Here is an 18,082-nt window from a genome sequence, read left to right as displayed (position 1 = left end):
CACTAGAGGAACCACCTGCTGCTTTGCTATTACATGTCTGCTTACACAAAAGCAGCATGGTATTGAGTTGTTTCAACGTTTAAAAATTGTAATACTAAAAATAAACAACAACACATAGTGCTCCCTAAGTAACCAAAAATAAGTTCAAAAAACAACCGACCAAAAGAAGATTATGTTTGTAAAATTTTCCAAGCAGAATCTGCAGCTACTCAAAGATCACAATGTTCTTCAGGCATCTGTCTTTGCAAGTTCTCAAAATAAAACCAAGTCTCACATGTAAATAATGGATTTGTAAGGAAATGGACTCCTAAGAAAACACACTGACAATGAACTATTAAATACAATTAAAGATTTAGTCTTAATAAGATATTTCACGGCACAAAGATTTAAAAAACAAGACTGCTACCTTCTACAGATGTGATGGAAATGACAGCATACAAGTCTAAGACTTCCTCAACATGTAGCAATTTCTCATCTCTTCATAAAACAGATTTAAATTAAACACTAGCAACACAAGTCTTAAACCCATAGATTTCTAGCCATATTTATTGACCAAGACAGGAAAGCCTAACATTTTTAAGCAATTTTTACATAACACATTCTGATTTGCTGAATTGCTACAAAGAGATATAAAAAAGAGCATCGGCGTGACAGGCAAGGTTTTAAGTTTGTGGGCAATTAAAGGAAAATAACATTATTTCTTTCCCATCTGACACAGCAGCAGATGCTTCAGCACACAACAGACTAAGAACTCTTTCAGCCCCTCCAAACTAAAAAACCTTCTAGAACTGCATTCAGGTAGAAAAGGATGGGATTGCTTTTGCTGACAACAGTTCACATTCAAAGCCAGCCATAACATGAAACCGCACCCTAAAAGCAACATTCCACTGTCAAACTTAAATCTTATGCATCAAACTTTTAGGAAGTGTTTCTTTAGGAAGGGAACAATTTCCTGGGACTCCAATCCTATTTACACTTACTTATATGCTTAAATTTAATGCTATGTGCATTTCTCCCCACAGCATCAGAAAAGTTCTCTTTCCACAAAATAATTACATTCCATCATCTGTGACCTACAATAACAATGTGTATTTGAAGCACTTGAATGTGAGTTGCTCATGCAGGAATATTTAGATAAATTAACATGAAAAAATAACACTTTAAAAATTAATCTATATTCAAGCCAAACTTCTCAAAATATTTATGTCTTTTTGACCTTTTACAGGGAAGTCAAAGGGCCACATTGCAGCCTGCAGAGCTGGAAATCTCTCTAAGGCCAGCAGAGCTGAGCTCAGACCTGAGCACCTGCAGTCTCTACACCATCTTGGGACTGAGGCTCAGCAGATTTCATGTGTCAGTTGCCATTGACCACTTTGGTCAAACTTGCATTAAATTTAAAACCAAGTGTTTCATCCACAAAGAGTAGAACAAACTGTTCTGTATTGCTGGGTTATAGAAATATTTAAGTATGTTCAAAGCCTTGGTTTCAACATAAATACAATCCTCATTTCATCACTTCTAGATATGAAATATTACCTGTCCTAAATCTCCCTTTGGGTCTGGATTAGACAAATTGTTTTTCACTCTGGATATGATGATACGTATCATGATATGATGCCTTAGTGCACAGTTGCTGCATTGTATTCCCAAGGCAGTTGCACTAAAATAGGAAGGAGAGTTTCACATATTTTTGTGACTCCTAGAATTTCTTGTAGTGTCAAAAGACTCGAGGAGCGTCTCATAAATCTTAGATAGTGTTTCAGTGAAATATCAGCTAGCATTGCTGTACACAGGGATGACTCCCCAGAGAGCTCTGAAAAATGCTGAACTTCCCTGTGCAAACTCAGTAACTGACACAAACCAGCACTCCTGCACTCACCAACTTCTCCAGAAAGCTCAGCAGTCAGAGGAGCAAGGAAGGCACTAAAAGCTGCCTGTGCATTTCTGGGAAGGGCTGAACCCAGCCTGAGAGAGTCCCCAGCTCTGCCAGGGCAGCACCCTCCCTTCCCAGAGCCCACTGCCAAACAGTGCCAAAAGCCTCATCTTTACAAAGCCTTGAAAACAGGTGCTCTCCCTGGAGTTAATAATCTGATTTAATTAATGTAATGGTGGAAAGTCTGTGATTCTACCACCTAGTGTCCTTAACTCTTACTACAACCCACCAGCCAGAGGGACTCAGCTGAATAAACACAACAGGCACCGTGGCAGGATTTGGCTATACCCTGGATCAGGTATAAATTATGTTTTTATCAAGCAAGGCAAGCCTGCAGTCTGCCCTCTCCTAGTCACAACTCAAGGCATACCATTACATTAACTGCAGAGTCTCAGTCTCACACCAGCAACACACAAATGCAGGAAGCAAAAATGACTTCTAGGTATTTTTATAGAGATAAAGAAAAACAAAACAACCCAAGAAATAATTCTAAATGAAACTATTAAGGGAAGACAACTTGATTAACTAATCTTCCAGAGTCATTCATAATATAAAATTAAAATTCATCATCATGATGCACAACTGCACAAATGTCCACTAATCAACAGGAGAAATCAATTTAGGCTACAAATCTCATTATTTGCATCAACTTGCAAGTATTTGGAGATATTTACAAGCTTTGTTTTGAACACTTAGTTGTTTCCAACAGACAGAACAAAAATAAAAGTATTTTTTAAAAGGCTCCTACTCTCATACACTCCCAGCAAATGACACACTGTAAAAATACACCAGGGTGTAAGCACAGTATTAGTACAAAATAAAACCCACTTTGCAGACTGCACCATTCTGTACAAGTCTTTATAACAGCAAAGTTTCACTGTAAAGACACCTGTCCCTCAAACTCCCTTTTATTAATACAGCTTTTTCTTATGGACAATTTTCACTCCAGAAGTACAAAGGCAACTCTTCACAGCTAATTTCTTTCTCAGCTCCAAACTGAGTCAACCAAAAATGCAGCATTTTGGCCCCTTTTGAAGCACTTGGGCTGCTATTTTCACTCAGCTTTGGTAAGTTGCAAGTCCAGAACTAATTTTAACAGTGTATAAATTTAACAGTGTAAATACCTCAGTTGCAAGCACAGTGCTAATTTTAACATGGTAAATAACTCTCTCACTGGATTGAGATGTCTAATACAGGTCCTTTTTGTTACTTGCCTAAAAAATAAAGTGTTTCTTCTTACAGTGCCATGAGTTGTGCTCTGAACCTACCTCTCATCTGTTTTACCAGAATGCTTGAAGAGCAGAACAACATCTCTTTTTATTATTCAGCAATTGCATTAGACCTCTGAGACACATGAAGCTACCTAGTTTGAAAATACGACTTGTCAAAATTACCATCCAAAAGGTGCAGTAGCCAGGACACCTGACACTGCCTGGTGCTGGTGAGCTCGGCCAGCCCAGCCCAAGGCTCAGCAGTCACATTCCTCAAGAGAGAACAGAAGTATTAACAAGTCAGTGTTTGACTTCACAAAGTCCATCAGTGCACAGAAGGTAGAGAACACACACATAAAAGGAAAGGATTGGTAAATCTGTCTTAAAACCTCTGCCTTTTAATGTGGATGGGATGATTTAAACTGCAGGATCATCCACAGATTCAGTCTCCACTACTGAGAGCTCACTGCCTTTACGCCAAACGTTCAGAGAAAACCAAGCTGAACTGCTTAAACAAACATTGCCAAATTTCAGTTTTCACAGACATTACAGTGATCTTAGAAAACTCAACAAGGTAAAAAAAAGATTTAATTTTCACAAGAGACGTACTGAACTAGAGAGAAAAGGCAAGATAAGGTAAAGCTAAAAGACTGTCAAGAAACAGATTCTCAGAGACAAATTATGTAAGTTTTTACTGTGGGTAAAACTCTTCTTCAAACACCCTTCTAATTATTACCACTGCTTGTAAAAATATCCCTTATATTTCCTCCCCTGGGATTTACTCTCTGAAAGGGGTGGGCACTGTTGAGACTTGTTTGCTGCTTGCTTTTAAAGGAACAGATAATGAGTCTCCTCATTTATCCTCCTCCAATCCAGACCAGACCTATTCCAGCTGTACACGTTAGAACCTAAAGGTTTTTTCCACTTCAACTACATTATGGACTATTTCAGAATATCAAACCAACAGGGCCCTGTTTGGTATTTTAAGTCTATGAGTATCCTGGAGCAAACAGTCATTCTGCCTTTTCGAGGATCCTCTGACACCCAGCTGTTCTCTGACAGACTGGCAGAATTTCTTGCCATCTGAACTCATTTCAGTCTTCAAAAAACAAACTAATGGAACACACAACACCCTGCTGGATAGATTTTATTAGACTAAGGACTATCCACATTTTAGAAGTCCAGCCTGAGGTTTGGAGTTTGTCCTTTCACATTTCTAATCTACCTGACAGTGAGGGCTCCTGCAGACATCCAGCACTGCAGAGCTCCAACAGGAAATTGCTGTGCACAGCAACACCCTCCAGCAGCATCTGGCTGCAACAAAAGCACAGCCATCTACACCCCCCATTGTATCTTTCAGCAAAAGCAGTGTGGATATTCATTTTTGTTGAAGAGAACTCTCATGGGGGCATGAAAAAGGGAGCAGTCACCTGTTGGGTGCTGCACATGAAGTGGATCATGGGCCCGATTTCATCCTTCCCTCTCCTTTTTCCACACTAGAAAGAGACCTACCTTTACTGGTGAAGCAGTTACCTGGGTATTTTTGCTATTTGAGAGTTTTGTATTTAGTCTTCTTTCAGTCTGTTTGATGACTGGGAATGATAAAACACTGTCTTACACATGGGAAACAAGACCAGACTAACTGAGGCTAAGAAGTTACCAAAGCTCCAAGAGACTTTGAATAAGCATGGTCTTAAAAGGCACATAAAAACAATTCTAATTTCAGAGCCCTTCAAGCAGACAGTTTTTTTAGTGTACAACAAAATAACCAGATCGAGTTGTGAACTAGTAGGAACTACAGCCATGCTTAGCTTTTTATTAAAGAGAACTGAAAGATTTGCATTAAAAAATCTAGACAAATCATAACTGCATCCCTAAGACATGAAACAGATGCACTGAACTTCTCAATTACCAACTCAGCAAGCAGAAACTACTCAACTTATGTCCTAAGTCATAATTCAGCACTAAAACTATACATAATGATAATGTCACACTATCTGCCATGCTTTTGAAAACAGAGTCCTTAAAGAAGAATAAAGCAGAGAAAAAGTTGCTCAATTAGCTTCCTAGTGACTACATGAGAAGTTCCCTTTGTAACAAAACATGCCAAAGATACACACCTTCTCCTTCCCCCACCTCAGCACGATCTGGCTTTGCTTCTTTGTGCTGCCCTTCTGCCACTTTCACAGCCACTGCTCTGCAAATGGCTCCGAGCTTCCGATCCAGGGCGCGCACTCCGGCCTCCCTCGTGTACCTGCAGAGACAAGGGCTGGGCTGGGCTGGGCAGAACAGAGATCTTTGCAATGGAAACACACAGCCACAGAAAATGGGATGGGAAAGGGACAAAACCTTGGACTACTCTGATACATAGGAAAAAAAAAATTGTTTTTATTGAAATAATTGTGGTTGCTGATAAAGCTGTAGACAAATTACTGAGCAGGAAGACATGACTTAACAGCTGGTACCAAACTTTCATGAAATGCTAAGCAATGTTTGATGGCACTGAGCTCTTCTTAGATGCATAAAAATTAAAAGGAAGAACTATTTTAAAACTTAAAATATATAGCTCATTGGAAGTTGAGGAACTGGCTGTAAAAGAATATTTTGTTTTAGTCTATGAACTAAAAAGAAGCACCAAGCAGTAACACTACAAAAAACAGCCAAAACACTGGTCATAAAACAATGCATTGAATCCCAATACACTTTTTCCATTGGAGATGAGCCAGTTTCAAGTTCAAAAGATGTTCTGATCAATACATTTGCTGTCATGTCTAACAAAAGCCCCAGTTCTAAGCTATTTAAAAACCAAGTATTTTAATTTTTTAAACCTAATTGCAAATCTAGACATATGTAAACATCAAGTCACAAGAAAAAAAAAGAAGAGTAATTTCCACTTTTTGTATGAAAATGACAGAGCTATAACTTGGTTCTTTAAACTACACATTATCTGCTGCCACGGCTGTGGCTTCACACACTGCAGCCACAGCAGCCTCAGGTGTTCCTGTTCATTCACAGGGCCTTGGCAGTTGTGTCAGCACAACTGACCGTGAGCCACACCTGGAGAGCAAGAGCAAGGAACTCTCTACAGAAAGGATGTTCTCTAGAGAAGAGCTGAGGAAAGAGCAATTTCATGAACTACCAACTGTTGATCTGCTGAAGCTGTTAAGGACAATACATATTAATATATATTTGCATTACCACTTTATAAACTGATTTATAAAAGAAGGTACTTTAAACTAAAAACAATGGACAGATTTACCTGGTAATTATTCCCAAAGTGGTTACTTGGGGAATCTGTATTTGCTGTGGAGTCAGACCATGTAGTTCAAGCTGTTTAGGAATCAAGTGTCTATGTGCAATTTCAATTTTTTCTTCTTGTGTGTATCCTTAAAAAAAAAACAACAAAAAACACGTATTTATTAATGATCTTTTTGGTTAGACATTACAATATAATCAAATCTCTTATCTTTTACAATTCTATCTGACTGAATTTAACCAAAAACCTCCCCCCAGCTATAATTTACAAGGCTGTTGGTATGATCCTCTGTGGCAAATTGTAACTTCATGTGAACAAAACCAGAATTTTAGTGTTTCAAAGATCCCTGTCTCCATCAGAATCTTAAAAAGATGCCTCAGCCAACAGACCATTAGAATAAAAACAAAACAGTGAAGGAAAATATTATTACAGAATGTATCCATGTATTACCACAGACCTGGAACTGAATTTTCCTGAGTGCAATGCTAAATACTATTTTTGTGACAGAGGCCACAGCAGAGGCATCCTGCCTTGTCCCTTTTAACAACTCCAACCATGCACTCCTGATTTCTGGCAAGCTTTCCTTAATGAACTGCCTTTTATTTCAGCAAAAACACCCCAGACTTGTTTAAGGACTTGCAACAGGCACGTAATGAAGGCACTGCAGTGTTACCTGGCACCTGGATAACCTCCATCCTGTCCAGCAGGGCGGGTGGGATTGTAGCTGTCGTGTTGGCTGTAGCTATGAAAAGCACTTGGGACAGGTCAAAGGCTACGTTTAGGTAGTGATCAGTGAAACTGTGATTTTGTTCTGGATCCAGGACCTTAACAAGAGTGAACACAAAAGCGATGCATTTGTGGAGTCAGAGGTAAATAAAATATGCACATTTTTATTATATTCCATTTGGATCTGTCAAATATGACTTTACAGTAATAAAATACATTATAGATATCACTAAATCCTGGCCTTGCCTGGATTACTCTGTGACTACGTCACATCACATGTGCAGTTCAAAAAGTCACTTCCCCATGAGTTGTTCCTGCCCTTTTCTAGAGGTGCTGCAGCATTTCTCCAGCCATCCAGCATCTCCCCTAAGCTTCATCTCCATGACCTTTTACACACGGTAGAGTGGCCCTTCAAGGACTCACAGCAGCCTTGGAAAAGCAGCCCATGTGGTCCCACGGAACAAGGAGAATTCCCCAAAGTAATCCCTGACTCCAATCCTCACCTGCTGCTGGCAGCTCTTTGTACTCCAAGCTTACTTCCTCCTCTCACACCAGCCCGTGATATCTCTCTTGTGAGACCAAGGGGAAGAACACGATCCCAGCCTTATCTGCGGCCACTAAATCACCTGCCCCACTCATTCTGCTTTGTCCAGCCTTTATTGCTACAGGAGGAGTACAAGTTCCTATTGTCCCTGACATCCCAGGCACGCTCTGACCCTTGGTAGCCCTGGCCGTCCCAACACAATAATTTTCCTTTTTGTCCCAAAACAACCGAGACAAAATTGAACAAGCACTGCAGAACAAAAACACACAGTCTGACCAACCTCAAAAATGTACTGAACAAGTAGAACTAGGGCTTCAATAACTGTGTTGTCTTCCTATCACTTTCAGTACTACGTACGTGTGCTAATGCAACACTTGCCTAGATTCATTATTAGGTGACAAATATTCAATATATACGTGGAACACAAAGGTATTGAGATGCTGTCTGGTAGATTTTTTAACAGTGCCACAAATGGGAAGTTCATTGTACACAGCAAGGTACTCCTGACTTCTCTATCACCTGTGAACCACCTTTGCTTCACATTCCCTTGAAGTACAGCCACACTCTTCCTTCCCAAATGATGAATGATCAATGCTACAGCAACATGAATAATTCTCATGTCACAAATAATGGGACCCATGCATCTCCTGAGAAACAGCACACCACTGTCAAAATAATTTATCTGCCTACACCCAAATGAATGCACACAACCTGAATCATAGCCAAGAACAGTGTTGATAACTAAAAAACAACTGAATTTGAGGACTTCCTTGATAGTTATTAAAAAAACTATTATAAATTTTCATTACTCGTATATTCTCCTCAGGCTTTAAAAAGTGAAAAAAATATTTTGAAAAAAATTATGGTCAAAACAAACCAAAAAAATCCTTCTATTACAGAATGCCAGAAACACAGCTGCCTTTCCTAAAAATTAGAATAAAACAGAATAACTTCAGATTTTATTTTGAAGTGCTGCACAGATTTAAGAGCAGTTATACATTCCCCTTAATAGTGAAATCTTAAAACACACTGAAGCATATGCTTCAATTCTGAACCTAGGGCTGGAACCCAGTGAATACCACTGTGCACTAGCTCTAAGCTATTCAAAAGCTTTTCTTACCCTCTTCAGCACGCAGCTGCTGTCGTTTACTCCCTTCTTTACCAATGAAGGCAAAGGCTTTGAAGTATCCTGACAAGCCAAGTCCACTGATGCACAATTCAGAGATGTGCCTTACCCCAGTCCAGCCCTGAACTAGAGGGTGACACAACAACAGGAGGGAATGCAAGTGCAGCAGCTACAAACTGTCTTCCAAACAAGCCGCTCTACACCAAATATTAGCCTCCCACTCCAAGTCTACTCTTGCAAATTTTCTGAACTGTTTTAAACAGCTAATCCTAATTCAGCTTACATCTTTTTTTTTTATACTGATAACAATATTTCCATAGAATTCCAGTCTATCAGCTGAAGTGTTTGCAAGTAATTCCACAGCTGCTGAAAAACAATGTATTCTGACAGACCAAATTGGTATTTTGACACATTTTTTTACATGCATGTTTCTTTCTCTTTCTAGTCTGCAACTAGAAATTCTTATGAACCCTGCTAATCAAGCTGGTCATTAGAATGTTATTTACAAAGTTACACAAAATATTGATGCTGTACTCAATGTAAAAAATACTATCCAATAAAGATAAAGGAAACTGTAATCCAAACCAACTTGGATTATATAAAAAAATGTGAATTATCTGAGATTTTTTACAAGGGCTGGAGATCCTCCAGACTCATAATTCTTTGTCATGGTAACTGCTTTTTAAAATAAAATACAAACCAATACCCTGCCTGTGCATTTCAAACAGATTTTCCAAAGCAAATAGAACTGTTCTTCAGTTAGGTATCTGTGCTGAACTTCAAGTTCTAAAGTTTTCCAAGATATTCAATTAATACAGAAATATGAAGCACAAAAAGAACATTCAGTGCACAAAATATCTTGGCTAATTTATGACAGATAGCTCACATGCATACAAAGGCTTCTCTGTAACAGCTTTTTATTACCACAAAATCCAGAATAAATTCCATGAGCATTTAATTGCCTGGCTATGCTCCTGGTCTAATTTCCCTGCATACAAATAGTCACTATCAGGCACTTGGATCCATTTCTGTTTTCTTCTGTTTTCAACAGAGGTCATCTAAATTTAGACTAAAATATTCCTTTGTTAATGAACAGTAACTGGAAATAGGAAGACATTCTGCCTTGCTGAAGCAACAGCTCTGCAGAAGAAATAAAGATTGGAACTAAACACACATCTGGCAATTATAAAGCACCAAGCTCTGCTCCCAAGATCACAGGGATGGCAATTTTCTTCCTGAATATGCCCTGTTGTGGACAGCAAGAATTGAACACATCTGCACATTAAGGAATAAAGGATGTGCCTTTCATAGTTAATGATGGCATTTCCCAGACAAGCAGCAGTGTGAACAGCAAATGCAGCAGTCAGGTGAGCACTGACTATTGTTTGCTCCCCATAACAGCCACCTCTGCCCACTCCAGATGGACTTTGCAACAAGGTAAACCAGGGGAAGCAGATGAAAATGAAGCTATTAGGTCCAGCCAGGAGCTGTCCATTAGAAGAGGTAAAGCACCTGCTCCAGGATGTTTAGCCAGCAGTACAGGGATACAGAGGTCTCACAGGGGAGCAGTGCAGCCATGGTTAATAGAGCAATTACTTCTCCAGATGCAGCTAATGGGCAATTAGCAGGGCTTACATAAACCCTGCAGCCCAGGCAGGTAGTGGGAAGTAAACTTATGAGCCTCAGCTGGAAAAATTCATGGCAGGACCAAGAGCTGAGTATCACTGAGAATGTGGCTTTAAAAGATGGAAAACAGAAACATCTCAAAGCAGCAATGAAATACTCAGAATTCAAGCAACTAATTAAACAAGTATTAATTAAATTTGTTTGCCCTCACAAACGACACAATTGAAAACTACAATTGCAGGACAGGGAATTAAAACAAAAAACAAAAAAACAAAAAAAAAAAACACAAAAAAACAAAAAAAAAAAAAAAAAAAAAAAAAAACAAAAAAAAAAAAAAAAAAAAAAAAAAAAAAAAGGTTGAAAAAAATTCTCAGCATTAATATACAGATCTAGATTCATGATTGGAACACTCTTTCCAAGAAATCCCAAATCATTGTGTCTGCATAGCAAACAACAGCCAGCTAAATAGAAACATTCGATTTTCAGGTATTTTTATCCATGCATTGACTAGAATTAGGACAGCTTAGTTCAAGTATCTAAAACACAAATGACAGGAGAGGTATCAAGCTCAGGGACAGAGATCATTACATTTTCAGCAAAGTGTAAATAAAATTCCCCAGGGGACTAGTACAAGGAATAATGTATTTATTACACTCCCCTGCTTGTTTTCTTTGCACTTTGAAGCTCTTCATGCACCCTAAAAAAGTGTACTACACACTTGAGAAATACACAGGTAAGGGACCATTAACTGTCATTTTTAAAAGCTAAAGAAGTGAAGCCATGCTATTTTCTAGCACACTTAAATTATTACTAGTTCATGTTAACATGCAAAGATCAAAACAGAGCTCTCAAACCACAGCCTGTTCATACACTGATTTTCAAAGAACTCGTTGGCCTTGTCAAAACAGTAATTTTCCACTATCTAGCAGGAAGAAAATAATGACGTTTGTAGAAAGTCAATTGACACTTCATTTGCAGAATGTCATACAGCATCCAGATGAGCTCATGACACCTTAATTTAAGTAGCATTTTTCATATTTAAATCACTGCATTAGGCTCTGTCAGTCAGGAGAGTCATTAGAATAACTCTGTAGGCAAATACTATCAGAACCACTTTCACCCCCACATACCAAAGCTACCACACCTCAGCTCTGACAACTGAGATGCTTCCAGGATTATGCCCTAAGGTACTTCCGTGAAAATGTGCCAGGCTAGCTCAAAAAATGTGAGTATTTTTTACTAAAGCCTCTCCTTTTGACTGAAACAGGTACACAACCATGCCAGAAGCAGTGCAGCTGACACAGTGGGAGCATGGCAGCCCCCAGGGCCAGAGAGAACACAAAAGAGGAAGGCAGAGCATAAAACTACAGCAGTACAAGGAATCTCTAAGCATGCACAGTACAAAAACCATCATGCACATTAGTGCTGCATCTGCCCTGGCAGCCTCAACACCTCAGCCTGGCCCAGCCTTGCTGTGCCAGCACCTCCCTCATTCTCCCCTTTGCCATCCCCTCCCTCATTGTCCCCTTTGCCATCCGTGTTGGCACAGGAAGATGGACACAGCCTTCTGCCCAGGGAAGAGCAATGCTTTGTCTCTTCCCCACATCTGAGAACATGCTCCTTCCTCTCTCCAGCAACCTGCTAAAATAAGAGCACTGAATATGCACAAATCAGTGGAAGAAAGAATTGAACTGGGATATCACGTCACACTACAGAAAATGGAAATTGGGAAGAAGGTTCTGACAACTCCTTACTGCTGTCTGCTATGTGATCCACGAAGCCTGCAAGGTGCAGGTCTCAATTCAGCTTCTTCATGATCACTCCAGTTTTTGGCCTCCTGAAAGACCAACTAACCTAATTAATAACATCTCAATACTTGATGGGATTAACAGAATATTCCAACAGTATCTCACTCACCAAAGCCCTCAATGGTATCTCCTGAATGTTATTTGTGTCGTTAAGCAAATCAACTTTGTGATAAAACCTTTGTGATAAAATAACTGTAATATGTGCTTCCAAACTAGACTCATTCACACCTTAGTCTGAGTGCCAGAAGTTCAGAAAAAATGCACTCATGGAAAACCTGACTCCCATGGAAAGCTAACACTCATCACACCATAATCAGCCAAACACTCATCACACCATAATCAGTCAAGGAGTGGGAATCTGTGACTTACATGAAAAATCCAACTTCAGAAAGTTAATTACAACACTAATTAAAGAAATGCTCCTAAAAGAAAATGCAGCTAGTCCACATTATGCACTGGGTAAGCTGCTTAGCTCCACTACAAGCTGGTACCATCAACAGCTTCAAAAATATATTAAAGTTGTTCCAAGAAAGAAAGGGAAAACTTGAAGAAGTCTAGTTACTGTCTAGATCCTCTACAGCTCTTTCTTAGCTAACAACATTTGATCAGTAAAAATCAAGTCTCCCAAATAAGTGATGCTTAGGGCTTGAACACTATTTAAATACAGAAAACACCCCAACATCTAACATTGTGTTCAAGTACAGCTCAGATTTATGTTACCTAGCCACTGTGTAACAGCATCTGCATTGTGCCCAAGGAATTGACAGAAACCCACCCAAGTCAGAACTCAGCAGCTGATATCCCATAACACAGATTCTGTCAGGCCTTCTTTTGTCCAGTGAATCTTCTGAGTCCAGTTTAATGCCTTTAAAATCCAAAGGAAACAATGCTTGCAGTTTAACACCTCTTACCTCAAGCAAGGCTGCTGCAGGGTCCCCCTGCAAGCTCTTTGCCAATTTATCCACCTCATCCAAGAGGAAAACAGGATTGTTCACCCCCACAGTCTTCAGCCCGTTGATGATCCTGCCAGGCATGCTGCCCACATAGGTGCGCCTGGAAAGGAACAGGGATGGGGAAAGAGGGTGGTGACATGGGGAACAGGAGCAGCAACATCAAAAATATCACAAATAAAACTCCAGGCAAAATAGAAGAACAAGGAGCATTGCAACAATTCCTGATTTTTTTGCAAAAATTTGTGGAATACTTGATAAAAATATGGAATATACAACTGAGTTAATACAAGCAATTATAGCAGCGGATGAAAATTTGAGTTCCATGGTGAACTAGTTAATCTGCAAAGACAATAATTTGCATTAAAGTGTATCCAAACTCTACAGCTTGTGGACATTTTAACATGTTTCAGTACCAGCATCCTTGTACTGTAAGAACAAGCAGAAGCAGATTCCGGAATCTCATTAATAAAAATATTTTTATAATTACAATGCTGGGACTGTGTCATCACAACAGAGTTCACACAGCACGTTATAAAAGAGAGCAAAATTCCAGTTATGCTGAACTGTCAATGTCCCCATGACAGCATGCTTTAATAAATACCCACCAAAAGTAACTGCAATTACTGTCATTTCAATATAAAATGAAAAGCTGAACACTGCAATGAAACAAAAAATGACGAGTCTGAATTTATTCAGCAAATCAGTAAATTTGTTTTTCCATAACACACACAGCGCATAACTACATTTTACAGATGTATATAACCCTTTTTTGCTGCATTTATCACACATTTTCTGCTTGTGCCATAACTACTCAAAATACTATAATTAAGAGCATGAAATTCTAAGAAGTAAGAGATACATGAAGTGCTGAATTACAGTATCTAGCTCATGACCCTCACAAAGCAGACAGGCAGAACAGGCCCGCTTTGCCATACGATCCGCTTTACTACTGGCCAAAATAAACAGGATGACATTTACAAAGATGAAACCAAAAATACCATGGGACTAATTTCAAAAAATATTAGAGGTGACTTTAAACACATTAAAAAAACCCCAAAAACTCCAAAAAAGAACAAAAGCAGAACCCAAACCACACAGAAATGGTGTCAGTTCCATGTAACATTTAACCACAGGAGGAAACAAATTGCAGTAAATGTATTTAATTCTAGCTCTGAGAAAAAAAATAAAAGGTTTTAAGATCTTCTAAACAGCCAGCAATGAGAGAGTAATTCAGTTTGCCTGTTACCACCTTCCTGAGGCAGCTGCTAAAGACTGAAGCAGCCAGCAGGCAACAGTTCCTCACTTGAGTGCTTTTGTGTAGTCTTAATCTGCAGCAAGGGAGCGGATTGCTCTCACGGAGGGCTGCGCTGTGGAACATTCATTACAGATCAGGACTCTGCATGGGGAGCTATTACACAGCCAGCCTGCCTCCTCCTCCTCCATCTGCACACCCACGGCCCTGCCAAGACAGGGAGAGCATTCTACAAAATGCAATCAGAAAATGAGGAGACTGAATCAGAGCTGGAGTTCATACAAGTGAATCATTTACCAGTGTAAACAAATTTATCAGTGTAGCAATTTGGGCATTTCTTTGTTTTCTGGGGGATTTGTTTTTTATTCAGTTATGGTTTTTTTTTTTTACTTTTTTTTTTTTTACTTTTTGTGGTTTTGGGTTTTGTTTGGTGGCAGTAGTTTTATTCGTCTCTGTTGTTTTTGCCACAAGGTGCTCACTGCACTAGAGAATAATTTTATATGCTTCAGAGACACTGCAGCCCAACTGTTTCAGTGTTTTGCTTACGGTAGTAATAGGGTAACATAATTAGGTAAACATCAAGCACTCTTTGTTCTTGCTTGCTACACTATTCTCAAGTGCATGCTTAAAAACATCACTTTTTAAATGCATGTTTTTGGTTTTAGATACACAAAGTTTTACTTGGTCCTTTTGAATCCTGGAAGAATTTGAGCTATCCATGTTCCATTGAGTTTTAAGGCTGGTTTATAAACAAAATGAAGGCAAACAGATGCAACAGTCTGAATCTGTAGTACCTCTTCATTTATTAGAGATGGACCAATACCTATTTTATTATACTAATCACCAGATTCTCAAGATCTCCAAAGTTATTAGGGAACACATCTCAACAAAAGAATCCTTGGTAAGACAGGCCCTGCAGATATTTACATATAAAACCAGCCAGAATATATTAAAATTACAAGCAGATATGGCCATTTATCTGTCTGGCTGTTAACCTTCGCCTTGTAAGATGTGAAACTAAATGCTTAGGAACACTATCACTGAATGTGATGTTGATTTCATTATTTTTGCTAGGGTTGAAAAGAGGCAAAACAATATCCTACATTGCTTTGCTCATTTTTGATGCAGTTTCTTTCCCTGCATTAAACCCAGAGTACAGTCAGCTTTCCCCATTCAAAACAGGAAGCACAGAGCAAGTTTCCTACTCATCTCACTTGAGTAGCAACCTTTAAAAAACCCAACCCCTTGAGAGCTCCAGGCAGAGAAGATCTGCAACTGAGTAATCTTTTTATGCAGTTTTAGAGCACTGAAAAAGTACCTTTAAACAAAACACTAGACTCATACAGTATGTATCAGGCACTATTATCCTAGAAAATGCAAGAAAAACAGCTGGGAAATCCAACCTTCGTGGTTCTCCCAAAGTAAACTGGGAAAGCCTCAGAAATAGAACCCTTAAAGCAGTGGCAGTATTATTGAAAGAAAGCAACAGGACCCACTTTCTTCACAGTGATCTCATGACAAATAGTTTTAAGTCATTTTTAACTGCAGGGGTAGAAAAGGATAACAAAGTTAACACCAGTGTTTCTGAACATCCTTGCACAAGGTCACAGCCTTATTTTTTGGGCAAGGCCAGAGGCTGCATCCACTCAAGGGCTTTGAAATCTATCTCTGCTTTGTACTTGTCCAACAAAGCTCATTCCTCTCATGAGTGATGCTGTCTGCAGTTTGTTTTTTTCTGGTGCAACAAGGCCTGTGCAGGGAAGCTCTGCTGGCACAGCTCTCCTGGTGAGGAATCCACCTCTCCTCAAACAAGTGCACCTAAAAAGTCTTCAGCAAACGCCTAAGCCAGAAGTGAACTGTCCAAGCTTTTGAAACTGCAAAGCACTGGTAATACAGCAAGGAGTGCTTCACATGAAGGTGAGAAAGAAGAGCTTCACACTTACCTCACCAGCACAACTATAAATAAATGGCACAATTACATCTTTCCTTTTCAGAAACAGAAAAACACACATCAGAGAAGATCATATATTTCCTGTGTGATACAAAATATCAGTACTAAGGAGATTTTAAAAGCAATGAGCTTCTTGGAAAAAAGTTCTAAGTAATTCTTCAGAGTGGTTTGTAGGTGTTTTTTGGGGTTTTTTTTGTTTGTTGGTTTTTTTTGTTTTTTTGTTTTTTTTTTTTTTTTTACTACAAGTAAACAACAAATGCAAACCAGCATACTTTAACATATGGTTTAGATGAGTGGTAAATGCAGACAACAGCTGCAGGATGACTGATGAAGGAGTTCTGGTTTTGTACCAAGAGGATGATTTTGTTTTGGGAATGCAGAACACTTGTTACTCCTCACTCAATCAATGCAGGATTCCCAAGCTCCAGGTGCAGGCACACGATCCCCAGTGAAATGGCCAAACCTGGGCAGTTCCAGTGGCCACATTTGCACACCAGGTGGGAGAGCACAGTTACTGCAACAGCACTCCCCACCCTGCTGCTCTCAGAGCTTTGTCTGCCGAGTCTCTCAGTCTGCACCTTTCAAGGAAGTGGCCCAAGTGAATGCTATTTCAGGCACTGTTTGCTTGCAAGCCAAGCTGAAACAGTTCCTTTTGAATGTTCTAGTACATTTGGTACATTTTTGTACATGTTCAGTACATCAGCAGGCACATAAAGTACTGTTCTCCTGCAATGTTAGTGGAATTCTTAACTTGAACCCCAAAGCCTAATAAGGAGCTTTTAGGAGAAAAAACAATGTCTTCCAAGGTGTAGTATTAGAAAATCAGCCTGCTCAACAGTGAAACTCAGAAAACAACAGTCTGTGTCTCCTCCACCTCTGGACCACCTTCCCCTGAGTGCCACCACATGCACAACATGAATTCACCTGACTGGGAGTAACTTGAAGGATTTATTCACACAAAAGGACATTACAGAGCTCTACAGAAAAGCTGTAGTTCTAATCTGATTGAATCATATTCTGAGAAGGAGGAAAACAAACCAAAGCAGAATTTAAAATTCACTATGCAACAGGTGGGTTTGATTTTAACTACAAAAAAAATGGAAAAAGCAGTTGGCTCAAAGGACTCCTGGTACCAACTGCTCTGAAACTCATTTTTAAACTATACACTTGCTTGTTGAATAGTAACCACACAGTATTCTTGCTAATTCTAGATTGTATTTTCCTTTGCTGGTGAAAAAAAACTTCACTTAGAAAATATTTACTATTGGCTAATTTCATACACTTTTTAATATGAAATTTTTAACAGTTAGTCTCTAACATGAGTTAAGAACCTAATAATGTCTTCAAAAATGTGACAGCCACAAACACCTGAACTAAAAAGCTTTTTAGAGGCTCTGTCATATGGCTCTCCCTGTCTTTACTCTTTATGAGGTCCAGCCCAAGATAGGAAGTTTGACTTTTGTTTATAATGTCAATTGAAGACATGGTTTCCCTGTTACAAAGGACTGAGTCCTGCTCTGCTCTGGAGAAGTTATTTTCCATAATGCTGAGTATTCCACAGCCTCTAGTGGCTTCACTTCGAATAGCACATGTTGCTGAGCCACATTTGAAGTTGTTTTTAGGACATTCTATCTTAGGTGTATTCTACTGAGAGTAGCTGCATAGCCCCTGGGCAAAATTAACTGCTGGGTGCATC

General features: G+C 39.2%; 1 protein-coding gene across 1 annotated transcript in view; it reads right to left on the bottom strand.

The window, feature by feature from the left end:
- Nucleotides 1-18,082, bottom strand: part of LONP2 (lon peptidase 2, peroxisomal) — a 37,109-nt gene that overhangs the window by 12,055 nt on the left and 6,972 nt on the right. Inside the window, exons 8-11 of the mRNA XM_083869923.1 lie at nt 13,142-13,283; nt 7,074-7,224; nt 6,404-6,530; nt 5,265-5,398 (exon numbers count right to left, since the gene is read on the bottom strand). Coding sequence (XP_083726049.1) covers nt 5,265-5,398; nt 6,404-6,530; nt 7,074-7,224; nt 13,142-13,283 — 554 coding nt within the window. The remainder of the gene's footprint in view (nt 1-5,264; nt 5,399-6,403; nt 6,531-7,073; nt 7,225-13,141; nt 13,284-18,082) is intronic.

Source organism: Zosterops lateralis, assembly GCF_965231275.1.
Source record: "Zosterops lateralis genome assembly, chromosome: 12".
Classification (NCBI taxonomy): Eukaryota; Metazoa; Chordata; class Aves; order Passeriformes; family Zosteropidae; genus Zosterops; species Zosterops lateralis.
This window is presented reverse-complemented; position numbering and strand designations above follow the sequence as displayed.